Consider the following 27,311-nt stretch of genomic DNA (forward strand, 5'->3'; position numbering starts at 1 on the left):
AATGGCAGCCTGGGGCTGCTTAGTGCCAGCAGGACCCTGAACCAAGGGCCACCTAGGAACCACTGGTCCACCATGGTCCCTGGTGCCATCCTGCAGTCACTGACCAGCCTTGGTACAGTCGGAATTTCCCAGTGGGGGATGGGAGCTGCATGGCTCAGATCTGTGACCTTGGCCAGTTTGGGGTCTTACTCACCTTCTCTGCCTGGGGGCCAGGAGGGCCAGGTGCTCCAGTTTTGCCTGGGAATCCAGGAGGACCCTGTGTCAACAAAGCAGGCAGGAATGAAAACGGGTGGGGGTGGGAGGCACTCGGTCTCTTCCTCCTGTGCGTGCGTGTGTTTCACTGTTAACACACAGCTTTGGACTTCCTAGAAACACCACCCAGGCGCGCTACGCCTGCCTGGCCAGCTGGGTCCACCGGGGAGGTCAGCTCTCCAGGTCTGCCAGGGAAATCAGGCCTGACCACCCAGGCTGCTCCTCTCCTGGTCTTCCCACCTCTCCCCAGGCCCATCCCCTCCCGAGAGAGAGAGAGAGAGAGAGAGAGAGAGAGAGAGAGAGAGAGAGAGAGACAGAGACAGAGACAGAGACAGAGACAGAGACAGAACATCAGACAGAGTGGCCTTGTGTCCTCCCTCACTCACCGGTGGGCCTGGAAAACCTGGCTGGCCTTGGAAGCCCTAGGGGAGAAAGCAAAGGACAGTTTGCTGTGCCACCTTCTCTTTGCCTGGCTGCCCAGGTGGAAAGAATGACAAAATGAGGCAGCTTCAAGTCTGAAGCCCACGGGCCAGCAGGCCAGGAGCCTACAGTTCCAGGGTCGGGGGAATGGTTTAGAGCTGGTGACCTCAGAGAGAAAGACCCGTCCCTTCCCTGCCTCTGCCCAGCCAGGGCCCAGTCACTCACCTGGTCACCCTTCTCACCGGATTTCCCTTGGGGTCCTCGCTCCCCTTGGGGACCCTGTCGCCACAAGAGAAGAATACAGCTGGAACCCAGTCGTGCTGTGCTCAGGCCCCAGAGAGGAACCAAGGAATCCATGTCCACTTCTCCCCATGCCCTCTCACTTACCGCTGGCCCTGGGGAACCTGGGAGGCCGTCAGATCCTGGGGGGCCCTGAGGATGAAAAGAAGCAGAATTAGTTACTCTGGGGGAGCTAAGAGGTGGGATGGGGAAGGTCAGGACTCTCGGTGGGAGACCAGCTGAGATGGAAAGACTCTGCTTGGTCCTGTGGGGCTTCCCCCTCTGTCTCTGGCTTGAGCTGTGGAGCCAGCCTGCTAACTGGTCCTGCCACCTCCCAGCTCACCAAGCCAGCTGACAAATGGCTGTCCCCTTCTCTTCCTGAAGCATATTTCTGATTATGTCACTCCCTTGTTCAAAAACCTTCCCTGGCTCTCCTCTGCCAAGTGAATGAGGGACACACTTTCTGTCAGTGCTGGGTTTTGAGGGGCCATCATCTGGCACCATCCTGCTTCACTTCCCTCACTTCTGTTGTGCCCCGTGAAGGGACTGCCTACCCTCCACACGCCATGTATGTTCCCACCCCCTGGCCTTTGAATGGCTACCTGCCCCCCACCAAGACAGCCCACATTCGCCACCCTTCTAGGTCTCCTGGAACCGTACTGAATCATTACGCGGCCTCAGCTGGGCCTGCAGTGCCCCACCCCTGGCCTCTCCCTCAGGGAATTCCTCAGTACACACAACTGAGGGCTCCCTCGTCCTGCCATTCAGGTCTCAGTTCAAATGCTGCCTCCTCCGAGGACCCCCTGGCCCTGTCCTCTGTCTCCAGGCTGCTGCAGCCGTTTCCCCTGCCCTGTGTGTCCCCTCTCTCTCATCATGTCTGCGTGACTGCATGCTATAGTTGCCTGCTGGACTCTTGGCAGGATCCTCCCAAGGGAGCTTGACACCCAGCAGGCCATGAGAAACCTTTGTTATTTGATAAAAGTGTGACAGTTTGCTGGATCCCATTGAGGCCTGGGGGAAATTCGTGAGGCGGAAAAGTAAAAGACTCTGGTCCCAGTTAGGCTGCTCCTAGTTCTGAGATTTGTCACCAGACCTGGCCAGGCCCCACTATTAGCTTACTACAGGCCATACCGATGGTCCTCATGTGATAGCAGCCCCCAGCTGCAGCACTCAGCGTGGGGCCTCTGGGAAGGGTAGCTGGGGGGGAGGCCCAGGCCCTGGCGCTCTTTAGGCCAGCCCTGGCCGGGCTGTCTTGGCAGCAGAAGGAAGAGCCGGCCAGCTGACGCCAGCATCCAGCCTGCATGCGACCTGCTGGGATTCTCCTCACAGCCTCCGCCTCCGCAGCCACCAGCCTGCGCTGAGACGCAGCTGGAGCAACTCGGGGGGCAGGGGCGGCAGGGTCACGGCTCCTCCTCACAGGCTCATAGGCTGCTAGGAAAATCTCTGGCTCGCTCACAGTGGTGGCTGTCGGAGGCAGCGTCTTTGAAGCTTTTCTTCCCGCCCCCGCAAGCTGAGCTGAGCGCTGTGACTGGACTCACCGGCTCTCCCTTCTCTCCTGCCGGCCCCGCATAGCCTCGCTCCCCCTTGATGCCCTGACAATCCGAGAAAGAGAGAGAGAGAAAGGGAAAGAGAGAGAGAGAGAGAGAGAGAGAGAGAGCAAAATTAGTCTCCTGGCCTGCTCAGTTGGTGCTAATGTGAGGGGTGGAGCCTGCAGTTGGCACCCAGACTGGTACCCAGAGGCCCAGGGCACCGGGGAAGACAGCCAGGCAGGAGAGGTAGTGCCCCTGTGGCCTCCTGCCTGTCTCTGGGACCCTCAGTGGAATCTGGGGACACAGCCTGCCCCACCAACTCTCCCATGAGGGTGGTGCCTTCCAGGGGCCTCCATTCTCCCAGCCTCCCCGATACCCCGAGGCAGCCCCTGCCATGACCGGAGTTCACAGTGTTCCCTAGGGGTCTGGCCCCAAGGCAGTGGCAGGGCCAAATCCTGCAGAGGGGCCCACAGTTGGCTGGAAAGGAGGAACCTGCTGAGAGATGCCTGTCTACCACCCCAAGCCTTTAGGACCCCTGGAACAAGGATCCCCTACTCACCGGCAGTCCTGGGGGGCCCATGGCACCTGGGTAGCCAGGCTGTCCAGGAGGACCCTGTGAAGAAAGGTAGACACGATGGGTTAGCCCTTTGGTATTTATACTCCATCCTCCCTGGGCAAAAGGGTGGCCAACGCCACAATGTCTGCAGCTGCTGACCCATGTGTGCCCACCCACCTGGGGACAGTTACCACTTTTGGCCATTTCCCGGCAGCCCAGGCTCCTCGGTGTATCACCTGAGACCGGGGCTGGGTGGCAAGACCCAGGCTGCCCAGAACCCTGGGAGGCCCAGAGTGGGCAGAGAGGGGAGGAGTACACTGGATACTGCAGGCTGAGGGGTGCACGGGGGACCAGGCTTTGGCTTCACACGGGGACTGGGCTTCTTTGAGGCTGAGAGGTACGAGGACTCCCACACCAAGGGTGCCAGAGCTGAGCGGCCAAGAGTTTCAAAACCAAACACCCACTTCCCACCTCCGACTCACTGCCACCCCAGAGCCCAACCTGTCTCCCCAGGGCTCCCCATCCTTCTCCAGCCCCCACTGCCTCTTCTTACCGGCTCCCCTTTGTCCCCTGTCAGGCCCCTGAGGCCTCGATCTCCTTGAAGGCCCTTGGAGAGAAAAACCATGAGAAACTGCAGAGAAAGGCCCCTGGCTCCCCTGCTCCTCGTCTCTCTCACGCTAGGCACAGGCAGAGGCCTCCAGTGGCCCTAGCAAGGCTGGGACTGTGTGGGGTGTGCTCTGGAAGACGACGCCCCATATGGGAGCCTTTCATGAGCATAACCCCTCAAGACAGGTAGCTACAGAGATGTGCGCTGACTGGGTGGCTCGGAGAGGATGCCTCCTAAGTGACTGTCATGGTACAATACCTGGTGGAAGTCTCGGGTGTACCATTGGGAGGGTACGAATAAGATGTGTGCTCCTTCATAGGGGTGACGGTCAGGAGGGGTGTCCCCGGATGGATGGTCCCCACCAAAGCGTATCACCAGATGCCCAACACTTACCTGTCCAAGTCCCACCCGAGCCCCAAATCACCTCCTTTTAGGGATGTAGGGTAGCGACACGGAGGGTTCCCTCCGGGGCAATCCCTGTCACTTAGTGTTGCGGAAGGGGTACTCCTTGCAATCAGAGCTGGAGCCCCACACCTTGTTCCTCACCCTGGCCTTTGTAGATTTGTCACACCTTTTCTACCACCTTCTCCCTCTGCCCTCAAGACACGGCGCCCAAACTTTTCATGACACGAGACAGATGGCTAGACGGACAGATGGCCCCTTCACCCAAGCAAGCAAAAACAGACAAGGCCCGGCCAGAGATGAGGACGTGGGGACAGATGGAACTGTGACAAGGAGGGGCCGTGCTCCACGAGCCTCCAACGCCAGGCCTGGGAGGGGAGGAGCCAGGCCCCGGGAGCACACACAGGAGTGTGACACACAGGAGGTTAGCTGCTGCCGTGACCCGGACGGAGCGAGGATGAGGGTGGGGGTGACTTTAACACACCTGCGACGGCGACAAGGAAGGCAGAGCAATTAACGACACCTGGCAGAAGGAGCAAAGGCCAAGACACTGGCCACAGAGGGGCGAGGCCCCTCAACACCCAGAAAGGCCACTAGCTGGTACCACATGGCCAGCCTTGGAGTGAGCCCAGATTGGAGCCAAGGAAGAGGGGGGAAGAGCAGGGAGCGGAGGGTTTCCTCGGGGACACAGGGAAGGGGCGGGCAGGGCTGCCTTCAAACCCGAGTGCCTCTGGACAGCCCTGCTAAGCAGCAGGGCGGCAAACCCCGGCCAGCCTGCAGTGTGAAGCCCTGACGCTCTGGCATCTCTGCCGGGCTCGGGGCCAGGTGCCTGGCAGGGCCCCAAGAACCACTTTGCTGAAATCTTCAGTGCACACGGCAGGTGGTGAGAAGCAGGGGGCAGAAGTGAGAAGAGAGGAATAAAGGGACTCAGAGGCCCCAGCTGAAACACGAAGGTAAAACAGTCCAGGGCCAGGAGGACTTGCAGGGAGAGCATGGGACTGTGAGAGGGAAGGCAGGGAAACAGGTGAAATCCAGAGATGGGGGAGGAGAGGGAGAGGGAGAGGGAACAGGAAGGGGCCAGGATATCCAAGCCACCGGGAACCTGTGTCGTTAGCTACCGTGCCTGCAGGGGACATCGAACACAGAGGAGGGGTGTGAGGGCACCACAGGTAGGGACACAAGCAAAAGCCACAGAGACCTTGCTGGCGGGGGAGGGGAAGTCAGCAGCGCTAGGTTCTTACGGGCAATCCGGGGGAGCCAACAGCACCAGGAAAACCTGGGGGGCCCTGGTGGGAGAAACAGGCAGGTCACATCTCACGAGCACAGTCACCCTGGGATGGCCAGGGGAGCACAGTCTAAGACTGGGAGCTGTGGGGGAGAGGAGGACTTGGGAGTGTTTCAAGGCAGCTAAAGAGACTTGCTGACCTCCCCGGCCCAGAACAAAACTGCTCCTCCCCTTGGCAGCTGGAAGAATGGCTCCTCCATCAGCAGAGATGCAAACAAGGCCAGAGTCAAAAACCGTCCCCAGGCTTCCTGAGTCTGGAGCGGGAGCCGGGTCCTTGTGGTACTGCCTGTCTTCCCAGCAACCTGGGCTCCACGCGCCCTCCGTGTAATGGCTTTTGGGCTCCAAGAAGGCTCCCACCAGACATTTTTCTCCAAAGAACACATGGCCAGTTCTTCCCATCTTTCTAGTCCCTTCTCTTTTCCTGCCTTACGAACACCGCAGAGAACTCCAGGGTAGATGCCCGGCTCTGGTCTTCGTAGTCTTGCCCCAGAGATGGTCCCAGCTCCGTCAGGACACTTGCCCCTTGTAGGGGCAGGAAGAGTTCTGGCCAGAAGACCACACACCTGCCTGGCTGCCTAGGCAACCTGGACTCGTGTAAAACAAACTCGGCAATAAAGTGGAGGTAAAGATGTGCCCTTGGGGGCCTGGCCTAAGCAGGGACGCAGGCAGAGCAGGGCGGTTCCAGGGGACCAGGGCTAGAAGACCAGTCTCCAAAGATGCTCTCATGGGGAAATGGAAGCTCTCCCTTCCTGCCCTGCCCAGCTTCTTGGGGACAAAGCAGCAAAATGGAGTGTGAGTATCAGAGCCCCTTTGAAAGCCTCTCAAGCAAGTCAGGGAACCACTGATACTTACAATAGGGCCCGGAGGACCTGGGGAGCCCCTCATGCCAGGTGGACCCTGTAAGGAAGCCAAGGACAGTAAATGAAGAAGCTGGAGCCCCAAAGAGCCCTGGTAACAGCAAGGCCAAACGCAACAGCAGGCAGCCGGTGTCAAAGCAGGACCATTTAGCGGATGCTAAAATGGCCTTTCATTTAGTTCATTCAGTCATCTAACATTTATTGAGCAGTTATTATGTGCTGGGCATTGGTCCAGGGGCTGGAAACACAGCTATAAATAAAGCTATATAAATCCCTGCCTTGTAGTAGCACTTAGATTCCAGAGGCAAGGTGGACAGTGGCAAATAGAACAGGGCTGGCACTTAGTTGGTACCTAGTTGATACTTGTGGAATGTTTTTGAAGGAAGTAAATACACAGCATATTAAGTTAAAAGTATGATGCAGCTAGGGACCCAGGGGTTCTGATATTAGTGAAAGGTTTGTATTTTTGGAGACAGGTTCTCCCTAACGTTTGCAGGCAGGATTTGAACTTGTGATCCTCCTGTCTCAGCCTCCCAGAGTGCTGGGATCACAGGCATGCACCTGGCTGAGGATTTCATTTTAGAGAGGGTGTCCAGGAAGGTCTTGCTGAGAAGGTGCCGTGTGACCCCCATCTCAGAAGGTGTGCAGGAATGGGCCCTGAGAAGAACCTTGCAGGCAGAGGAAACGGCAAGGGACAAGTGTCCAGAGAACCAGGGGAGGCCAGGCAGTGAGGTGCTCTGAGCCCCGTGAGGTGTTGGGTGGTCCTGGAAGATCTCTAGGCCTTGGGGGAACCCTGGGTACCTTGGCCCTGCCCAGATGGGGGCCCCCTCCCTGGTCTCACCTCTTCTCCTCTCTGGCCTGGAAGCCCTGGAGGACCAGGCAGGCCAGGGCTCTCAACACAGTCAGAATCTTTCTCCATGTTGTCTCCCTGGAGTGGGGACAGAGATGTGACAGTGAGCAGATGGGGCCTCTTTCCAAGATGAGGCGGAAGGATGGCAGGTAAGGAGAGGGCTCACTGACCCTGGCCTCCTCGGCTCTCGGGCGCTCCCGCTGCAAGAAGCACTGCAGAGGACAAGAGAGGCCATGTCAGAAGAGGCAGCCAGGGAGACCCAGCATCGCCTGGGTACCCCAACCCAGTCCCTACCCGGGCACAACTGTCAAGGCCTGGCACTCCAGATACGGCCTGGTCTCGCTTCTCTCCCTTTTCTTGGAGGGATGATGGGTTGGTCATCTGGTCCTGGACACAGTCCCCACAGATACTCTAGGAAAGGAACAGGGAGAGCATTGGGACCTAGGTCAGAGCCGGTGAGGATGGGCCCAACAGGGAAAGCCCAACACAGCAGGAGGCCAGGGCGTCCTGCCTGGAACCCCCCCCCCCCCAGCCTCAGCCCTGTGGCAGCTTTGCTCCATCCTCAGGGGACCCAGTTCCAACATTTGGCTTTGACTTCCCTCCAGGAAGAAGCTCTGGTGGGGCCAGACAGGCGTGTGGGAGGAGGTGGAGGGGCCCGCGGAGGGACCATCTGTCCCCGCTGCTTCTGCAACCTGCGCCCACTGGGAGGACAAGCCACCAGGAGTGAGGCGGCAAGGGCTGGCTTGGAAGCCAGGTCTGTGGCTCAAGGGAGCCAGGGACACAGCTGCTGGAGGCGCTGGGCCCTTCGAGGACACCCTGTGGGCTGGGCCTGGCCTCTGGTGCCAGAGCAGCATGACTGTCACGGGCTCCCCAGGTCACCGAGCCCACCACGCTTCTTCCCCCAGGCTTCCACTTGCTCTGGCTCACAGTCTCTGAGAATGTGATGGAAGACATCAGTGCTCTCTTCCAAACTCAAACCCACCCAAGAGAACCAGTCCACAGTTTATGAAGACTCTGGGCTCCGGAGTTTGTCTGTGGCAGGATGTGGTGTTCAGGGATCCCAGGTGGGAGCCCAGGTCTCCCCTTCCCTATTCACTGTGACACCCAAAGGTAACAGTAATCATTTATGTGGCCCCCAGGAGGCCGGCTGTCATAATAGGTCTCTGAGCATTACCACATTCAGTCCTCAGGGCTGGAAGGCAGGTTATCTCAAGCGCTGTCCAGACTGTGAGAAAGCTGACCCTCTAAAGAAGTCTATGTCTAGGTTGGTGGGAGCCGGGTTGGCTCCGTCTGTCCATGGCCATGCCAGTGCTTCTGCTGGGTTGTGGATGCAGCTGGGACTGGGACTCCTGGGCAGCACCCCTGATGCTATCATCTGACTGTCTAAGGGTACACTCAGCTCCCAGGGGAGTTCCTTTGTGGAGCACTCCATTAGGAAGCCAGCAAGTGAAATTTTACAAGAAGCAATGTCAAATCCTGGATTTGGAGTCACATAATCATGGCCCAAGGTCAGGGTATGGGGGAGCCCAGGCTCAACAGAGCCTAGAAGAGAAGAGCCAGGGATCTTAATGCCACAGCCCCACTTGGATCCAGTGCGTAGCTGCTGCCAGGAGGCTGACCTGACCACTCCTCCGGCTGCTTCTGGAGATATCTGCAGTTCAGAGAAGGGGCAGGGCAGGCAGCCCCCACACTCTGCCCCAGCCAAGGCCCGAGGGGTAGTGGGATGTCTAGGACACTGACTAGCCTGGGCCAGGAGAGGGGGGATTTTCACAGGGTTCCTTTAAGCACGCATTCAGCACACATTGCCTGAGGATCTGCTACAAACCAGGCATCAACCAGGCCCTCTTAGACAGATGCTTGGAAGGCACATTCCCCGCAACAGGGAACCAGCGAGCTCAATCTGTTGCTCTCTGTGAGGGGCCCACAGCTGAGTACTCGCTGGGAAGACGCCCTTCAGAGAAAACCCCACCAGTTCCAATCACCTCCCCAGCCCTCTCACCTTCAGGAGCTGCCGCTCGATGGGTAAGGAGCCCTGCAAAAGATGGCAGTGTGGGCTCCAGCAGGTGGGGGGGGCTGTCGGATCAGGAACAGCCTTGGAGAGCATCAGGCCCCCTGGACTTCTCCCACACCACAGCAGGAGAGAAGAGGGACCCCACACACAGCTAAAGGGGCTGGGTGGCCAGAGGAGCCCTGGAAAGGGGCACGGGGAGGTGGACGGTGTGTTGGCTGGTACCTACCACTTCTGCAGTGAGCCCAGGCTGTCCTGGCAGACCGTCAATTCCAGGCAGTCCCTGCAGCCAAGAGGAGACACACGTGAGTAGACTCCCCCCTCTCACCCTGCAGCCTCCCTGGTCCCGCCTCATCACTGCTGCCTCTTCTCCCCAACGTGCAGAGCCAAGAGCCCTGGCCAGCACCAGCCTGCCATCTCTTCTATAGCTCAAAAGTTCCCAGACAGGGGCTGGGGGTTTAGCTCAACGGCATAAGCACCTGCCTTGCAAGCAGGCGGTCGTGAGTTCGATCCCTGGTACTGATAAAAAAAAAAAAAAAAAAAAAAAAAAAAAGACCAAAAAAAAAAAAGTTCCCAGACAGTTTGGAGGAGAAACCAAGAAGGCCCAGAGGGTGACCAGTCCCCACAGGGAGTGTTTCACCCATGTGGCAGGAGGACAGACTTGGGCAGAGTCTACCATCTAGTAACTGCTGTTTCTTTCTATCCTAAGCAATTTTTCTTCATTTTCTCATTTTAATCACCACAGTCATCTCGGTGAACTAGACATTTCTGTATATGCGTGCTAATGATTATACCCAGGACCTTACACATAATACACAAGCACTCTACCTCTGGGCTACAACCCCAGCCCTTTTAAAATTTTGAGACAGTTTTCATTAAGTTGCGCAGGCTGGCTTCAAACTTGCAATCCTCCTGCCTCAGCCTCCACAGTGTCTGAGATTACAGGTATGTAGCGCCATGCCCAGCTGTGCACTAAGCCTTTTATCTCCATTTTAGAAACAAAATAAGGAACTAAGAGAGGGTAAATAATTTGCCAAAGGTCGCAAGTTGGGCAGGCACAGAGCTGAGATTCAGAGTGGGGCTCAATAACTTCCTTCCCTCTCGTCCCTACTGTTTGAGGATCATCCTTGGAAAGGCATCTCTGAAACTCGGGATGCTTGCTATCAGTCACATCCATGTGCAAATCCTGACTCCTAATGACCACTGGCGGGTTACTGGTGCACACAGAGGGGCAAATTCTGTGTCTCAGTTTCCTTATTTGTAAAAGAGGGCTCAGGGGTTGTTTGTAGTGAGGCTTCGATGGAGACAGACTGAAGGAGCTCAGTACAGAGGCTGGGAAACCCAGCATGCTCGTATTAAATGTGTGCCATCCAGCTTTGAGGTTCCCCCTGCAGACTGACAATGCACATTTGCATATTAAATACTCCATGGGCGCAGGGAATAGGTTCCGCTTTGAATCCCTGATGCCCGACATGGAGGAGGTATGCGTTAAATATGTGTTGAGTGTACGCTCCACTGCTCAACCTACTCCTCCCCGCACAGGATTTCCTTGGCCCACTCTGAGGTCTGGCTTGCCTTCAAGTCCTAGCTCCCAGCAGTGGAACACAACACCAGCCCCCAGCAGCCCTCCCTGTACAGGGCACACCCTGCCAGGCCTGGGTCCAACCTGGAGTCAGCCTCCACCACCTCCCTCTAGCACCCAGCCCGGTGCCGCCGGGCTTAGCACAAGCCTTGAACATGTTTATTATTATCTTCCTCAGCATTCCCTCCCTGCCCCAATCTGCACTTCCGGTGAGCTAGTTCAAGGCTGAGACTGGGATTCTTTTCCTGTTCTCTCAGAACTAAATGCTCCACATGCTGTTCTATATGTAGAAGGGAACAGTTCACCCAGAGTTGACATCTAAGCTTGACTACCTACTGGTTACATTTCTTAACATTCTATGCCTCAGTTTCCTCATCTGGATAATGGGTCAAGATGAAACATGATAGTCAGTGGGATTATGCAGATAAGTGCTGTGTATTTCTGACATGTTTCTGTACCCACATAAGAGTTACTACAAAGCCCGCTGCACCCCACCTGGCATGGACAGGTTCCTGTTATCAGCAACCTGGGTTTGGTTTCAGGCACCAGCACCAGTGGTGCCTGAGATGAGACCCGCCAGCCACGCCTTCCTGCCAGGGTCCCCTCCCATGGCTGGGTGGGGTTTGCACTGCATCAGCTCTCACTGGTTAATGGGTCACTTTGAAATGACTTTCAGCCTCTCCCAGCAAACTACAAGGCCCCTGCAGACAGATCACTGTGTCCTGGCATCGAGCGGAAGCTTGGATACTTTCAGCAAATGGGGGTCTGCCAAGTGCAAAGCGCTGGGGAGCTGTTCTGAAAGGCAGAGGGTGGAAACAGAAAATGCTCCGCACAGGGAAGCCCAAGTCCAGGGCTGCCAGTGCCTGGCAGGGTGACCTTGGATGAGACACTCTAACTCTCCGAGCATCAGCCTGCCGGGTTGTGATTTAGGGATACACCACCTTCCTTTTAGAGTTGATATAAAGCTCCAATGAATGAGAGAATGGATATAAAATAATAACAGCAGTCATCACTGTAGTAATGACAGCTAAGGCCTCCTGAGCATTTTATGAGGTGCCAGGAATGGCTCTCTACACTTCACATGCATTAATGTTTTAAAATACTTATAAAAAGCCCTAAAAGGCAGGTGCTGTAATTATCCCTCTTCAGAGAAGTTAACCATCTTGCCCAGGATCACACAGCGAGCCCACAGCAAATCTGGGATTCAAATTCAGGCTGCCTGGCTCTGAAATGCACACCCTGAACTAAATGCCACACAGGTGGCACATGCTTGTTATCCATGCTACTTGGGAGGCTGAGGACTGCAAGTTTAAGGCCAATCTGGGTAATTTAGCAAGATCTTGTCTCAAGATAAAACTTAAGATGGTTAGAGATGTAGCTCAGTGCTTCCGGGCTCCATCCCTAGTACTGAATGAAAAAAAAAAGTCTCACAGAGTCGACTCCTATTGCTCTTCCTGCTATCCAGGGCTGCCTCACTATTGGCTAAACACATCAGTTGCCTTCCCACCCCTGGGCCTTTGCACCTGCAGTTTCCCTACCAGGAGTGTTCGCCCCCACAGACTTGCTCACATTTTCTTTATGTTTTTATTCCAACACCACCTTCTTTTTAGCACTTTTCACAAAAGTCTTTCTCACCTTCCTCCAGCTTCTATCCACACCCTCTTTATCTTTCTCTTTAATGCATACCACTTCCTAACATACTGTATTTTGTTTATTTGCTTATTGTCTGTCTCTCCTACAGGGAAGTAAGTTCCAAGAAGACAGGGAATTTCATTTTTGAAATGTCCCAGTACCCAAAACAATGCCTGGAAAACAGTAAATATGCAAAAATATGTGTTGTATGAATGAATGAATGTTGGATGCTGCTCCAACATGGGGAGTTCTATCCTGATGTAAGAGACTTTGGTCTGATCCAGATTCTGCATTCTGAAAAGCTGACCACAGCCTGAGATTGGTATCCAATGGGAAGGTTCCTGCAGCTATCATGCAATGGGGTAAGTCTCAAAAAAGGGTTGGTAGTATAGGCAACTAAGTGAGACCACTTCAAAATTTAAAAATATAAAGGAAGTCTGAGATTTAGCTCGGTGTGAAGGCCCTGGCTGGGTTCAATTTCCAATCCCTTCCCCCCCCCCAAAAAAAAAATAAAGAAAAGAAAAAGGGGTGAGAGTGCCCACCCAGCCACAAGGTCCACGCCCCTCCATGCACCATGGAAAGCAGAAGCACAATGGAGTGAGAGGTGCCGGCGGCTAGGGCAGGGCCACGGGCTCAGGCTCCAGCACGGAGCAGTCACCAAACTGCATGAGCCTCGCCCCCAGACCCCTCTTTCTCTTCTCCCCCTTTACCTGCAGCCCAGGCATTCCAGGGGGGCCTGGTGGTCCAGGGACACCTGGGGGACCCTGAGGAGGAGGAGAAGACAGACTCAGAGTCTGCAGAAAAACTCTGTCCCATCACTGGTGCCAGCAAAGTCGAGGGTGGGCAAGCCACAGGGCGCTGGCGGACAACAGGAGAGACAGAGGAGACAAGCGAGACACACCTGCGGGCCCGGCTGCCAGGAGCTGCCCATCCAAAGTCCAGGAGCACCCTGGGTGGGAGTGGGGGTTGCAAAAGAAGGGGAGAGGTTACAGGCAACGTCCACACCAAGCGCAGGGCTGTGGGGGGGCAGCGGGCTGGGGTGCAAAGCCCTGCAAGGCCCTCGCACGCTGGGCAACCAGGCAAGGCAGGCAGCCAGGCCTCTCTGCCTGGCGGAAGAGGCTCTCAGCACCACTTACCGGCATGCCAGAGAAGATGGGGTCTCCCCGAGTGGGGCAGGAGCACTCCCCTGGCTCTCCCTGGGGAGAGAAGAACCTGGGTTAGATGTGGCGGGGATGGAGGGTCCTTGGGAAGCTGACAGTGGGAGGAGCACGGGCTCTGGAGAACAGGCCAAGGCTAAAATCCAGGCTCTGTCCCTTATAACTGTGCTTTTGGGCAACCTGTGGACTCAGTCTCCTCATCTGTAAAATAGGAGTTAAAAACTCCAACTGCATAGGTTGTGATGTGAATGGAATGGGTTAACGTGTACAGAAGTCCTGCTGCATGGTATTTGGCCAGTAAGGATACTGCTACTGTGACTGTCACCATTTACTTAGATCATTGCCTGCTGTCACCCACCAGCACAGTCACGGCTCCCCCGCTGCAGCCCTGCTCCCCTGGGCCCTGCCTGGCTTCCACGCTCTTCGTCCCTGTCCCTTACTTCGTCCCTGTCACCATGCCTTTCTAACTTTCTTCCTCTGACTCAGCCCCCATGTGACAATACAGCGGCCTCTACAGGGGTCCCAGAGATCTCTGGTTTCCTATGATGCTGGTCCAGTCCTGGGCCAGCAACCATTTGAAGTGAGGGGCATCTGGGCCTCTGGAATCAGGCAACTGGTGAATGGTAAGGAGACCAGGGTGCCTCTGTGAGCTCCATCCTCCAGTCCAGGGCAGCTACTGTGTGCAAAAGATCCCTTGGGTAGTGGGACTGCAGCAGCTGCTGATTCCCCTGGAAGAGTAGCCACAGGTCCTTGGCACTTACCTTCTCTCCTTGAGATCCCTTTTCACCCTGTGGAGAAGACACAGGGTGGTGAGGAGGGAGGGATGCAGAGGCAGGCCCAGTCTTAGCTCCCTGCCATACTCACTGGCATCCCTTTGGCTCCTGGAGGCCCCATCTCTCCTTGCTGTCCATCACGGCCCTGAAGGGAGAGAGCCAGAGTCAGTGGGCAAGGCCAGACAGACACTGGACAGACGCTGGACATCCAGCCTGCCTCGGAGAAGGGTGACAGCAGCTGCACCAGGTTCCCAGGCACCCACTGTCACTCGCCTAAGGCCACACAGCTACTATGGAGTGGGCCTGGAGGCCTCCCAGGTAGGACTCAGCTTGAGCGGAGGCTTGGAGGGGGTCTCTGGGGGAGGGACAGTGACTTGAGCAAAGGCCCGAGAGGCCAGCCTGGCTGCATAGCTGGTGTCCCCCAGCTGCCTTCACGGAGGACCTTCACATCTGGGCCATGAGGCTCCCCTAGGATCAGGACCTCTTCTCTCTTCTACCCCGAGCTCCCGCTGGGAACCATGCAGACAGGTGCCATAGCCTGGGCAAGGCCCTGCCCCTTGGCCAGCCTTCAGTGCACCCATGAGAAGAATTCACCAGTGATTCACAAACTGCTACAGGAATTTTTGTTGGGATCCAAAAGACAGAAAAAGATACAGTTCACTGGGCTATTTTCAACATTACCAAAAGCTCAAGAAAAATTACACGTTTGCCCACGACCCAGCATGGCACAGGCTGGCTGAAAGGTGGTATTCCTTTGAGTTGGGCTAAAATTATATCATCTTACAAAATTCCAGTGGGTTCATGGGGAGTAGAAGCTGATGATTAGACAAGTTTTTGATGACTCAAATGAGAAAATGCACTTATTATTACTTAATCTATGCAATTTGGTCAATAGACACGTCTTTTAAACATGGGAGTCATTGTCTTGGGCAGCACGGAATAGAAGCTTTCCCTCCTCAGTGATCACTGCAGTGGGCAGCACTGGCTAGAAGGTGCCCTGAGACTCCAGGGTGTGAAGTAGGCAGCTTGCAGTGGGACAGACAGGGCCTAGAGTTCCCGGCCGCAGCCCACCCGCCCTGGACTTCAGTTTCCTTATTTAGGGAACAGGAGAATAACAGCAGTTCCTTTACAGGTGAGATGGAAATGAATTTCTGGGTGTTCAGAGTTCAGCACAGGGCCTCAGAGTGGCTGCTGGTCAAAAAATGGGAGTGAGCAGTTTGTCTCTTGCAAGAGCTTTAAAAAGGTCAACTTCAAAGTAGAAAAGAGGAGAAGGGTGACTCCTAGAGGCGGGGAGGGGGAGGGAGGTGGGGTAACAGGTGCCCAAACACAGTTAGATCTGAAGAACACTTTCTAGTGCTCTCTAAGGCACGAGAGAGTGACTCTAGTTTATAATGACCCATTATACATTTGAGAAGAACTAGAGGGCTGGGGATTGTAACTCAGTGGGAGGCTTGCCAAGTTTTATGGTTGATACATTGTGTCAACTTGAGCAGTGGAGAAGTTTAACTGAGAGGCTCAGCAGGGAGCCAGGGCTCTCACTTTGTAAATATCCTCTTCCTGTGCAAAGCAGGGCAGAGATTTTGTGAGTGCTGCTCCCACCCTGGGAGGACACCGGCCTGTGTACAATATAAGGGAGGAGAAGAGGCTTGAGCTTTCCCCTTTGGTCGGGCAGCTGCCTTGAAGCGCTGCCCCAGTGTCACTCCACCCTCCCTGGGAGCCGGCTGATTATGGACTCAAACCTCCAAACACTGTAAGCTAAATAAACCTTTCCTTCCTTCATTTTGGGTGTTGGGTATTTTGTCCCAACATCGAGAGAGTAACCATGACACCAGGGAGAGTAACCATCCCCAGCACCACAAGGAAGAAAGAGAGAGAGAGAGAGAAAGAGAGAGAGAGAGAGAGAGAGAGAGAAAGTGGAGGAGGAGATGAAGGCTCCAAATACAAAGAAATGATAATGAGATGGGTATGCTGATTCGTGATTTGTTCAATGCACACTGTATATATGTACCGAAATACCACACTGTATCCCATGAATATATACAATTATCACATGTTAATTAAAATAAGAATTTTTAAAAGAAATAACAGAAGAGGGAAAAATGGCAGTCAAGGACTGTCCCCAGACAGTGCTGGCTGGGCTCTGGCTCACCCCTCCCGGCCACACCTGCCTGACTGAGCTAGGCAGGGTCAGGGTCAGCTCTTTGCCCTCTTCCGGGGAGTGGTGTCTTAACCCAGCAATATTCCCAGCATGGCGCATGGAGAGGACACTTACTGGAGGCCCAGAGATACTGGCACCAGGAGGTCCTACTAGTCCAGTGGCTCCTTTTGTCCCTGGAGGTCCCTGGAGAAGACAAGGCACAAGGGTTACAGGAGCAGGATTTGAAGCTGGCACAGCCCAGCAGGTGTGATGCAGCAGACCTGTCTCAGCCAGCCCTCTGATGGGCAGCCCCAGCCCCACGTTCCCTGTGCCTGCTGTCAGGGTACTCAAAACCCCTGAAGGCCCCACACCCCAGGAACATGAAGTCTACCTGGGCACCCTTTTCTCCAGTGGGGCCAGGTGGTCCCCGAGGTCCTGGAAGTCCCTGCAGACAGAAGCACAGTTCATTATGCTTTAGCCCAGCGTGACCCTTCCCCTGCCAGCCTCCTCTAGGCGCGAGGTAGACATACCTGAATGCCAGGCAAACCTGGAGCTCCGGGCTCCCCCTGTAAGTTAAGAAGGACAGACTGGGGCATGGCCTCCCAAGACAACCTGCCCCCTGGAATACTCCACTTGTAGACCTGAGGGGGCACCTGCCATCCCAAATTCAGGGGAGCACCCCAAGGAGACTCTGAGAGGTAGGTGGGTGAGGAGGGCAAAGCTAAGTTCCCAATAGAGCACAGCTGATGGGGCTACTACCTGACCCATCTGGGGGCAGCAGGGCTCTGCGACTTAGGGGGCTGGTGGGACTGGGCTGGCTAACGAAGTGTTGGGAAGGAGCGGGAAGGTAGGGCTGGAGACTCACCTGGGGCCCCTGTGCTCCCACGCCTGGAGGCCCTGGTTCTCCCTGGGAGGGAAAATCCCAGTCAAGATCTGCACCTCACCCTCCACCCATCTCTTCAACCATTCTGCCTCCACCTCTGGCCACCCTGGGCCTTCCTCTAATTCCCACGCTGAGGCCCTCGGGCCCCCAGGCTCTCCCCGCTCTCCCCCACACACAGCTGCAGCCAGGTCCCGCGGTACTCATACATACCTGTGTGCCCTTCAGTCCTGGAGGCCCTTGAACTCCGGGTAGACCGGGCTTGCCCTAAGAAGTAGGAGCAGGCCCAAGAGTTCCACAGGGAACGAGGTGGGAGACGAAGGGCTAGGGGGTGAGGGGGTAGGGGCAGCAAGAAGAGAAGGCAAAGCACAGGCAGGGAAGGACCAGAGGGAGGCAGCTGCAACTCACCGGTTTACCTGGCCGGCCCACGCCTTCTGGGCCCCGCTCTCCCCTGGGGCCAGGCCTCCCAGGCAGTCCTGTCATGTCCGTCACTGCCCCCTGCAGGCTAGGACAGGCAGTACAGGCATCACCCTGGTCAGAGAGGGAAGGTCAGGCCAAGAGGAATTGCAAAAGGAGTCCTTGTACACCCTGCAAGCGCTGCCCCTCCACTGCCCTCACCTCAGCTGGGAAATTAGATGCACCAAAGAGCTCCGAGCCTCCACCCAGCGATTCTGGTCTGCCCCTGCAATTCTTCCCCCCATTCTCTCACCACCTGATTTCTCTCCATCCATTCGACAAACAGGACCCTGACCTTGTCTCCTTTTGGCCCCTCGGGGCCTCGCACTCCAGGCTCTCCCGACAGCCCTGGCCGCCCTGCGGTGCCTGGGCTTCCGGGGTCTCCGGGATCCCCAGCATCACCCTGTAAAATATATCATTCAAGAAGGATAGGGCTGGCTGCCCTGGGGACACTCACAGCCTTCCCCACCATGGGGCAGGTGCCCGGGGTGTGTGTGGAGAGTGGGCACAAACCAACCAGGAGGAGGCAAGGAGGGTATCTGAGGGGAGCTGGTGCCCACCCCCCCATTGTCCACCTGGGTTCTCTCACCTTCTGCCCCTTCAGCCCACGCTCTCCAGCCTTGCCCTGAGAAGAAAGCATTCCCCACAGCCTTGAGTGCACAGCACTGTGTTAGATCCCAGGATACCCCAGAAAACAAACAGATAAGCTCTGCCTCGTGTTAGCGAAGCAACCTCCTGTAGGTGAGGAGAAGAGACTTGTGCCAAACCACCTGCCTGTGTGACATAGAAGAGTCACCTCATTGACTCCCAAGCCTCAGCTTGTTCATCCTGAAAATAGGAGCAATCTAATAGCACAGGTTCCTTGCCCCTCAGGGTCCTTGGTATGAGGGGAATAGCGTGCGGCACACGGCAGCCACAGGTTGGTGTTGCCTGTTACTATTAAAGCAGTAACGATCATAATATCCATAGTCATAACTGTCATTTCTCTGATATCAACTGTGTGCCACTCAGCTTTGCCACAACCTTAGGGGCAAATCGCAAGGCACAGAGGACAAAAGCGACTTGCTCAAGTTGAAAATCTAGTAAAAGGCAGAGCTAGAATTGGAATCCAAGTCTGTCTGGTTCGAGATCACTGCTCCTGCCTTCTGCTCCCTCTGCTCTCTAAGTCCCAGGACAAAGGACAGAGGCCTGTCGGGTGCCTTCAACTAGAGACAGAGGCACTGCTGACCCCAGCACACACTCCCCCTGCCCAGGAGATGAAGAAACACAGGTGGGACCCCGCTCCTCGCGAACCCAGCTCAGGTCCACTTCTAGAGGCCCTGGAGACTCACCCTCTCTCCTGGCAGGCCAAAGCCTGGAGCCCCAGGCTCGCCTTTCTCTCCGGGCTGGCCAGGCAAGTGCACCACGTGGCTACTCCCATCTTGAGGCTTAGACAGGGCTGAGCATGGCTCACAAGGCTCCCCCTGCCGAGTAAAGATGCTGAGTTAGGGGTCCCTAAGCCCTGGCTCTACGGCTGGGCTTGAGAGCTGAGGCTGAGGAACACAGCTGGACATGACATAGCACTTCTACTGGGCCAGGGAGATCTCTAGAAAGATCATGGGAACACAAAGGAGAAACAAAGGCAAGGTCCAAGTTGGCAGGTCTTGACACCATGCTAAGAGTCAAACTACCCTACAGGCAAGGAGGAGGCCCAAGGTTTTGAAATAGAGAAAGTCCACTGTGGGGGATGTGGGCTCACCTTTTGCCCTTTGGTGCCTGCCGGTCCCACTGGCCCTGGTAGCCCCTACATGAGAAGAAGTCACACGTGATACCCAACATCAGGCCGGGCTGTGCAAAGCCCACACCCGTCAGCTCTCCAGAAGCGGGCAGCACCTCCTACTTTTCCTCCCATGACTTGATGCCAACCAAAGCCTCCTTACCGGGTCGCCAGCGGGCCCTGCTTCCCCGAAATTACCCTAAGGGACAAGCAGAAAACATACAGTCAAATGGGGGATGAGGCCTAGCAGGACTGTGTGCAACGTGAAGCCCCAGAAGGACTGTACGCAGGAAAATAATCAAACTGGAGCTCTTTTTACAAAGCTATTTTAGTTATAGGGTGAAAAATGGATTGTTGAAGGGCCGCAGTGGCCACAGGCAGGCTGCTGCCATCCAGGTCAGAGACGATGGAGACCTAGACAATGGTGGCAGCGGTGGGAGTCCTGGGCACAGTGGCGGTCAAGCAGAGGGAATTGAGAGAGCTGTCACTGGCCGAACTGTCCGGACCGGGGGTGGATGGAGCGGACACAGCTATGGAGAAGGAAGGAGTCAAGGATAACACTTGGCACCTGGGGGTTGGCTATCTATGCTTTGTTGTGATGGGAAAGATTAGGAGAAGAAGCAGGTGTGGGCTGGGGGTGCAAAAGCTCCATTTGAGAAGTACCAAGCGTGGTCTGCTTGTTGGAATTGACTCTGAGCCTGGATATCAGTGTTTCTCACACTTCAGCGCTTGTAGCCCCACAGAACCCCTCATTTGAGCAACACTCCATTAGAGGTTCAATGCTGTCATTTGTCTCTAATGCAATCATAAATACAAATGTTAACATGGGCACTGAAATTGAGTGCCCTGGGTGAGTAGCGAAGATTACAGACTCTGAAGCCAGATTTCCTGGGCTCAGCTCCCAGTTCTGCATCCAAACACCCATGTGGCTTCGAGCAGTTTACTAAGCCTTTCTGTCCCTTCCCATCCATAAAATGGGAATAATCGGGTACTTACCCCATACAGTTTTTGAGAGGGGAAAATAAATACATGTGCAAGCCTTGGAATGGTGCCCAGCACGTAATTAGCAGAAAAGAAGTATTAAATATTATTTTATTACGTTAGTCTTGAACGCCCTAATAGTTTTAGATTATCATTAAATTAAAAATACAACACGAAGAAATTTTCTTGGAAAACATAAAGGTTTTTGGAAATAAGTTCTTCGACTCTAATTTGCAAAACAACGAAAATTACAGTTTAATTTTTGCCCTGGTTCCTGCCTAAGGCCACCCCTTCCTTGCCAAGAATCTCTGGTGGGTTTTTTCTTTTCTTTTTTGGTACCCCGAATTGAACTCATGACCTTACGCTTGCCAGGCAGGCGCTTATACCACTGAGCTAAATCCCTGGCCACTCTCTGGTGTTCTTGATTTAGCCCATTTCTTACCTTCTCTCCTTTCAGCCCTCTTGGCCCTGGAGCCCCTGCTTTCCCCTGAAAAATAACCAAGATGGAGTCACAGCACCTCTCCATTGCCACTCCTGCGAGCTCCCAGTGTCCAATTGGAAAGAGAAAGGGATGATGGGAATTATGAATCCATATTCTGAAGGTAACTGAACAGTTATTTCTGTTAGGAAGGTAGCACCTGCTAAGTGGAAGCCCCTGGGTACCACAGAGACAGAGAGGGGAAGAGCTGGCTAGGGTGGGCTACTCACCAGAAGGCCAGGCAAACTGGAGCCAGAGGAGCCCACATCTCCTTTGGCTCCTATTGAGGGTCCAAGAAACTGGGCTTCCGCAACCAAGCTGCAGGATGAGCAGGGCTCCCCCTGGTCAAGGAAGAGAAGGGATCAGAAAGGCCCTCAGGGAGGAAGAGGGGGCAACAGGGCACCACAGTTCCCTCACCTTCTCTCCTTTGATGCCTTGTATGCCAGGGTCTCCCTGCAGGGAAGAAATGGCTTGTGGGCTGTGACTGGGCATGCTTGAGTATCTCAGATATTCTGGCCATATACAAGGACAGCTATGTGATACACCAAACACCCGGGGTCCCATGGTGCCTGTGTTCCAGAGGCAGGCTTCTTCTGCATGGAACAAGTGAGACAAATGAGGCCAGGCTAACATACCCCATTGGAAAGTTCTATACCTACCCGGTCACCTTTTCGCCCAGTACTTTCCATGGCATCCTGAAAGAGAGTATCTGTAAGACAGTGGGGAATCCAGGCCCAGGCTCCAACCCCAACCCTGCTTCACTCTATTCCCTTCCTTCACCTCTAGACAGCTTCACTCACAATAAGGGTTGGCTCCACACCAGCTTGCCCAAAAGGCATCCTAAAGTCCCTAGGAAAGGCCTAAGAGGTTGCCATAGAGATGAGGGGTGACACTCTAGCCTAGTCCTAAACTCTATGGTTCAGACCCCTTAACCATCTATACAGCCTCTCTCTGTGGTCATGAGAAGTACCCAGCCCGCCTCTCTGTTCCATTGCTCTCTATGATCAAGGTGAGTGAGTGAGTGTGTGTGTGTGTGTGTGTGTGTGTGTGTGTGTGTGTGTGTTGGTATCTGCCAGTGGCCACATGTATGCTTACCCTGGCTGGTGCAGGATCCCCTGGTTCTCCCTTGGGCCCTGGCTTTCCAGGGAGCCCCACGAAGTTCTGGAAGCCTTCAGGCAGTGTTGGGCACACTTCACAGGGGTTACCCTAGCAGACAGGGGAGACCATCAAAGGACAGGGTACAGCTGAGATCCTGGGGAAGACCAGGAGCCTCCTGCCCTCATCAGCTCTAGCACTGGGTGCCCTGTCCCCATTCTCAAAGTGAACAGCAGAGACACTGCAGGAATTCCTGCCCAACTGACTCATTTATTCAACAGGATTCCTGGATATCACATGACTATAGCCTAGCAAGCCACAGGAAATAAATGTGCCCCATCACAGATGTGGAAACTTGGGCAAAGTGAGAAGTTAAGTGACCTGCTACATTCATAAACCATGTGGGTGGCTGAGGCAGGATCTGAGCCCAGCTGACCCCGAGCCAGGCTCTTTATTACTAAACACACACCACACACACACACACACACACACACACACACACACACACACACACGTCTCAGAAAAAAGAAGGGGTGGGGATCACCTAAAGAAGGTCCGGTACCCTTGGCCCAGGTCTATGGCATGCTGCCCAATGTCATCTGCAGAGGGACTCTCATTCTCATCCCAACCTCGAACAACCAGTCCTGGGACTCACCTTCTCTCCCTTCACCCCTGGCACTCCTGGCTTCCCCTGTTGGAGAAGAAGAAGGGAGCATGAGTGCCATAAGAGGCCTTGAAAGAAGCCCCAGATACGGTGACCAGTGCCCGCCTCCCCCAGCTAGGCTCACTCACAGGCTTCCCAGCAGGGCCTTCCTTGCCTGGCACCCCGGAGCTTCCCTGCAATCAAAAGCAATGTTAAAGGGTGGAGGCCGCTGCCCGCCAGGTTTATAAACTGTTCTCTCCTTCTTTATTCAGCCCCTTTCTGGATGGCAGGGCGATCTCTGCCAGCTCTCCTATGTCCACTGGCTTGGTAAACCCTCCCTTCCTGTTGCCTGTCTTTCTCCGTGTCTGATCCAAGAGAAAATGAGAACTCTGTGTCCCTTTCCACCTTTACAACAGAGACAGAAGTGACCTGAGGAGCCTCAGAGGAAGCACAGCAGCAGACGGCCACTTGCAGGGGCTTCTGCTTACCAAGACCAAGGCCCCACCTCCACGAGCTCTGGGATGGGAGTGCTCCCCTCTGCAGGCCCAGCTGAGCCAAGCCCCTGGCTTCCTCTCTGGGAGGGACAGCCTTGCTGCACAGTCCCTCAACAGTGAGCTGACCGTGGCCCCTAGGCCCATCTCTGCTTTTGCTTACCTTTTCTCCCTTGGGGCCTGGAGGGCCACCTGGCTCCCCCTGAGGGCAGAAACAGAGTGGATACAAGTTTAACATAGTGTCCCTAACCCTCCTCCACCCAGGACCCCCCGGGACAGGGCTTTCCCTCTCCCAGTGTGGGGCAGGGTAGGAGAACAGTCTCAGAAAAAGACAGCAGGAAAGACAACGGGGTACTCACAGGGGTCCCAGGCAGTCCCATCCCAGGAAGACCAGGCAGGCCGGGGGGCCCAGGCTCTCCTGCTAGCCCTTCAGGCCCAACAAAACCAGGGTCTCCCTGACACAGATGGAAATGGGTGTGAGAGCTGCCTCTTCAGCCTTGCCAGCTCCCAGCCCCCAGCCCCACAACTCACCTTCTGCCCTTTGGGTCCAATCACACAGAGCTCTCCCGGCCGGCCCTGCAGGGAAGGGGGCAGGTGTAGGGACAGCCAGAGCCCTGGTACCTCCCTTGATGGGCCAGGTAAATAAATCTGCACACAACACTCCACTCATTTCCCCAAGCTATCGAGCTGGGTTCAGTTCCTTTTCTAGGCCGCCTTGTTGTGTGCCCTCCCCGAGCCCCATTGTCTTTTCTGAGCAAGGAGGTGAGGGTTCCATTGCCTGGCTAAATCCTGCCCTTTCAAGGTCCTGGACCAGGGGCTGTGGGGTGCGGGGGTCCCAAGCACCGTACATACGTCTCGGCCTGGCCTTCCTGGCAAGCCCTTGATTCCTCCATCGCCCTTCTCGCCTTTCTGGCCCTGGGGATGGAAGAGACAAAGTCACTTAGGTCATGGGAATGGACTAGAGGAACCAAGGCAGGTTTTGTAGAGCTAGGGTAGTGGCAACTGCTTCCTAGACTATTGGTCTCTGCCTCCCCTGAAACGGAATGGCTTCCACAGGAGGCTGGACAATAGAAGAAACTTCCAAATGAGCCAGGCCTTGCTCTGGGAGTGTGTGGTTTTTCCTTCTAAGGGTAGTGGGTTTGGGACAAGGCGGGATGAGTGGGAGGAATGCAGGAGGTCCTGCCAGCTGTGTCCCTGCTGCCATCCTGTAGAGGACTTTGGATACCTCCCTCCTCAAGCCTGCAGATTACCCTGGCACCCACCCCTGCAAATGCTGGCCTGTTACCTTCTGGCCTCCTGGCCCTGGGAGTCCTGAAGGTCCCTAAAATGAGAAGGGACACAAAAGAGGGGGTGAGGAAGGCAGAGTGAGCCAGGGCCACATCCCCTCCACCCCAGCTCCGTACTCACCGAGGCTCCTGATGCCCCCTTCTCTCCCTTTGGGCCTTCTGCACACTGAGCAGGGAGACAGGTATTGAGGGAGGCCAGGGACACCTAGGGGGGACTCTGGGGCTGACCCCACCTTAGTTCCAAAGCAGGCTTCACCTCTGGGCCTTACCTGAAGTGGAGCATCCGGAGAGATTCGAACACAGTCATTGCCCTGCGGTGAGAAACAGGGGCCAGGCATTGCTAGAAACCAGAGACTTCCACACACTAACCCCTAGAAGGACCCCACCCTCACCCCCATTTGGCCCAGGCTCCCCTCTGAGATGACCAGCAGGTAACTCCTACCCCAGCCCTCTGGCCTAGCCAGGACAGCCTGCTGTGGGCATAGCTGGGGACTCACCCGTGCTCCCTTCTCTCCCTTAGGGCCCGATGGTCCAGGCAGGCCTCGCTCACCTGGCTCTCCCTGTGGGTGACACCAAAATGATAGCTGGGATCAGAGGGCCTGTAGGAGCCTCTAGGAAGTGCTCCCCACCCTGTTTTCCTCCACTCATCTACCATGCAAATGTGTAAGTGCTCACACACATGCATGCACGCACACACACACACACCCATAAACACATGGTCCAGCCTCCCCCACCCCCACACGCACAGCATATGGATCCCATACGCACCATCCACATGTCCCTCCCACCCCAAAAGGCTGCATTTGGCAGATCCAGCCTCCAGAGATGTATCCCTTCCCCCACGCCCATTACGCATGCACCCCAGCTCATGCCACACACTCAGAGGGATGAAAACATGTGTGCAGAGGCACACGCAGGGTGGCAGAAACCCATGATGGCTAAGTATCGGGCCCTGAGTTCAGTTTTTGTGCTTGGGACCCAGGGCAAATCACGTCACCTCTCTGAGCCTCAGGTTCCTCTCACATCAGCCCTGCCTCAAGGGGCTGTGGTGAGGAAGAAGTGGGATTCTCCAGGCAAGATGCTGGCACTCAGTCGGCACTCCGTGATGGTGGCCCTGAGAGTCATTCTACAAACTCAAGAGCACCTGAACACGGCTGGAATCTGCGTGCACTGCCTGCTCCTCTGCACACAGCTCAGCAGCCCCTTTAGGCTCAGAAGGATATGAGTTCAACCCTCAGCCACACACACAGATCCTAGGGTTACGCACAGCCATACCCATACAGTCAGTCTGACATTCCCATGTGGGCCCAGAGGGCCTCAGTTTCCCCGAAGAATGAGTATTGAGAAGGAGCAGGAAGGCAAATGATGAATACTTGTGTGGCCGAGTCTGGCATATAGTAAAGCCTTAGAAAAGGGCAGTTCTTGACATCTTTGTACATCCACATTCCTCTCCAACGCATGCATCCTTGATACCCATACAGACTCAGGTAGTCCTGAGACAGACACATAGCTACAGAGCCACATGGTATGGGGTGGGCTGGAGCCAGCAAAGAAGGCAGGAGTGTCGTGTTTTCTGTCAAGACTCACCTTGGAACTGGAAGGACCAAGTGTGACCTGAGGGGATAGAGGAAAAGCCATTACACCTCAAAAAGGGAGAGGAAATCAGGAACCCAGAGAGGGTAAGAATTTCATCCAAGGTCACACAGTATGGTAGCAAGACCAACAGCCTGCCACCTGCTCTGCTTTCCAGGCCACCCAGCAGGCTGGCTCTATTTCCTAAGGTGGTCAAACCCACAGAGGGTCTAGTGTACTGTCTCTAACCTGCCTAGCTTCGGCCAGCCCCGCCTCCAGTTGCTAGGATAATGTGGTGGTTCAGTTGCCATGGTAACCCCTACATCTCTGGGGACCATCAGTCTTACCAGATTTGATCAGGACTCAATCTAAAAGGGGACAGGCAGCAGAGGGGTTACTTCCTGATGTCCCCCACTGTCAGGGGGCATGGAGGTGAGGGCAGCTGGACTTGCACTCTTTGTAGACCATTGTGGCCTGCCAGCTCAGAGCATCAGGCCGTGGGAGAGCTGTGACTCACACTGCCCACAGAAGAGGCATAGTTGGGTACAAGCTGGGTTCACACTGAACCCCTCTCCCTTGTCCTTCCAGACCCCCAGGGGGAGGCAGGAACAGGGCCAGCTATTGAGAGGGGAGAGGGAAGAGGGGATTCTGCTCAGCTCTGAGGTAGTGTATGGTTTTGGGAGCCAGTCTTGGGCTGGGTAACTCTGAGCCAGCCATTCCCTGTCTCTGGCCTGGCAGGTGCCATGTGAAACCTCCCAAGCACAGCAGACCTGAGATCATGTGGCAAATACAGAGCCGTGATCAGTAACCAAAGTCCTGATACCACAGGATGGCCACCATGCCATGTCCCTCCCACCCCGTCCTCTGCCCCTCACAGCAGCCCTGGCTGGGCGGGCACAGAGGTGGGGTCAAGCCCGCTCTGGGGGCCAGGCAGAGTGGGGTGTGAGAGTACACAAAGACCCCCTTGTCCTCAACCAGGAAGCTGCACAGCCAGCTCCAGGCAATATGCATGCCTAGCCCTCACCCACCCCACTCCGCGTACCCACAGTTTACTTACATTGCTTTCCTGGGCGCCATGGACACAGGGTGGGCACTGAGAGGGAAGAACAAGGATCACGTCTGAGCCCCTGGGACCAGCCTTCTGCCCTCACCCCAACACACACACACACACACACACACCCCTAGCCACAGAGGATCACACATGTCCTAGGTGTGACTGAAGAAAACCATTAAGACGGGAACCCTAGAAAACAATCCTCACCCCTCCCCCATTTCCCACTAACTTATACCCAAAGCCATTTTCTTTTTATTTATTTATTTATTTAGTCTTTTTCCTTTTTATCGGTA

At 55.3% G+C, this 27,311-nt stretch overlaps 1 protein-coding gene across 7 annotated transcripts in view; it reads right to left on the reverse strand.

Annotated features, from left to right (window-relative positions):
• Positions 1 to 27,311, reverse strand: part of Col16a1 (collagen type XVI alpha 1 chain) — a 48,398-nt gene that overhangs the window by 12,663 nt on the left and 8,424 nt on the right. For 4 of the 7 annotated variants that reach the window (XM_003471218.5, XM_063235955.1, XM_023565648.2 and 1 more), the window contains 47 exons: positions 27,022 to 27,057; positions 25,980 to 26,006; positions 24,890 to 24,952; positions 24,662 to 24,703; positions 24,514 to 24,558; positions 24,392 to 24,427; positions 23,959 to 24,021; positions 23,638 to 23,682; positions 23,466 to 23,561; positions 23,270 to 23,308; positions 22,765 to 22,809; positions 22,628 to 22,663; positions 21,973 to 22,083; positions 21,537 to 21,572; positions 21,295 to 21,330; positions 21,108 to 21,218; positions 20,842 to 20,886; positions 19,582 to 19,617; positions 19,401 to 19,445; positions 18,994 to 19,125; positions 18,252 to 18,287; positions 17,958 to 18,065; positions 17,615 to 17,737; positions 17,420 to 17,473; positions 17,192 to 17,233; positions 16,857 to 16,892; positions 16,718 to 16,771; positions 16,462 to 16,530; positions 14,281 to 14,334; positions 14,178 to 14,204; positions 13,396 to 13,455; positions 13,161 to 13,208; positions 12,970 to 13,023; positions 9,275 to 9,328; positions 9,037 to 9,069; positions 7,332 to 7,448; positions 7,208 to 7,249; positions 7,029 to 7,115; positions 6,183 to 6,227; positions 5,287 to 5,331; positions 3,590 to 3,643; positions 3,040 to 3,093; positions 2,490 to 2,543; positions 1,060 to 1,104; positions 898 to 951; positions 639 to 674; positions 194 to 256 (listed from right to left, as the gene is read on the reverse strand). In XM_003471218.5, the coding sequence (XP_003471266.3) occupies positions 194 to 256; positions 639 to 674; positions 898 to 951; positions 1,060 to 1,104; positions 2,490 to 2,543; positions 3,040 to 3,093; positions 3,590 to 3,643; positions 5,287 to 5,331; positions 6,183 to 6,227; positions 7,029 to 7,115; positions 7,208 to 7,249; positions 7,332 to 7,448; positions 9,037 to 9,069; positions 9,275 to 9,328; positions 12,970 to 13,023; positions 13,161 to 13,208; positions 13,396 to 13,455; positions 14,178 to 14,204; positions 14,281 to 14,334; positions 16,462 to 16,530; positions 16,718 to 16,771; positions 16,857 to 16,892; positions 17,192 to 17,233; positions 17,420 to 17,473; positions 17,615 to 17,737; positions 17,958 to 18,065; positions 18,252 to 18,287; positions 18,994 to 19,125; positions 19,401 to 19,445; positions 19,582 to 19,617; positions 20,842 to 20,886; positions 21,108 to 21,218; positions 21,295 to 21,330; positions 21,537 to 21,572; positions 21,973 to 22,083; positions 22,628 to 22,663; positions 22,765 to 22,809; positions 23,270 to 23,308; positions 23,466 to 23,561; positions 23,638 to 23,682; positions 23,959 to 24,021; positions 24,392 to 24,427; positions 24,514 to 24,558; positions 24,662 to 24,703; positions 24,890 to 24,952; positions 25,980 to 26,006; positions 27,022 to 27,057 (2,673 nt within the window). The remainder of the gene's footprint in view (positions 1 to 193; positions 257 to 638; positions 675 to 897; positions 952 to 1,059; positions 1,105 to 2,489; positions 2,544 to 3,039; positions 3,094 to 3,589; positions 3,644 to 5,286; positions 5,332 to 6,182; positions 6,228 to 7,028; positions 7,116 to 7,207; positions 7,250 to 7,331; positions 7,449 to 9,036; positions 9,070 to 9,274; positions 9,329 to 12,969; positions 13,024 to 13,160; positions 13,209 to 13,395; positions 13,456 to 14,177; positions 14,205 to 14,280; positions 14,335 to 16,461; positions 16,531 to 16,717; positions 16,772 to 16,856; positions 16,893 to 17,191; positions 17,234 to 17,419; positions 17,474 to 17,614; positions 17,738 to 17,957; positions 18,066 to 18,251; positions 18,288 to 18,993; positions 19,126 to 19,400; positions 19,446 to 19,581; positions 19,618 to 20,841; positions 20,887 to 21,107; positions 21,219 to 21,294; positions 21,331 to 21,536; positions 21,573 to 21,972; positions 22,084 to 22,627; positions 22,664 to 22,764; positions 22,810 to 23,269; positions 23,309 to 23,465; positions 23,562 to 23,637; positions 23,683 to 23,958; positions 24,022 to 24,391; positions 24,428 to 24,513; positions 24,559 to 24,661; positions 24,704 to 24,889; positions 24,953 to 25,979; positions 26,007 to 27,021; positions 27,058 to 27,311) is intronic. The other 3 variants (XM_013153874.3, XM_063235953.1, XM_063235954.1) reach the window with 3 other exon arrangements.

Source organism: Cavia porcellus, unplaced genomic scaffold, assembly GCF_034190915.1.
Source record: "Cavia porcellus strain 051 isolate PalLab524CR breed Dunkin Hartley unplaced genomic scaffold, mCavPor4.1 scaffold_25, whole genome shotgun sequence".
NCBI lineage: Eukaryota > Metazoa > Chordata > Mammalia > Rodentia > Caviidae > Cavia > Cavia porcellus.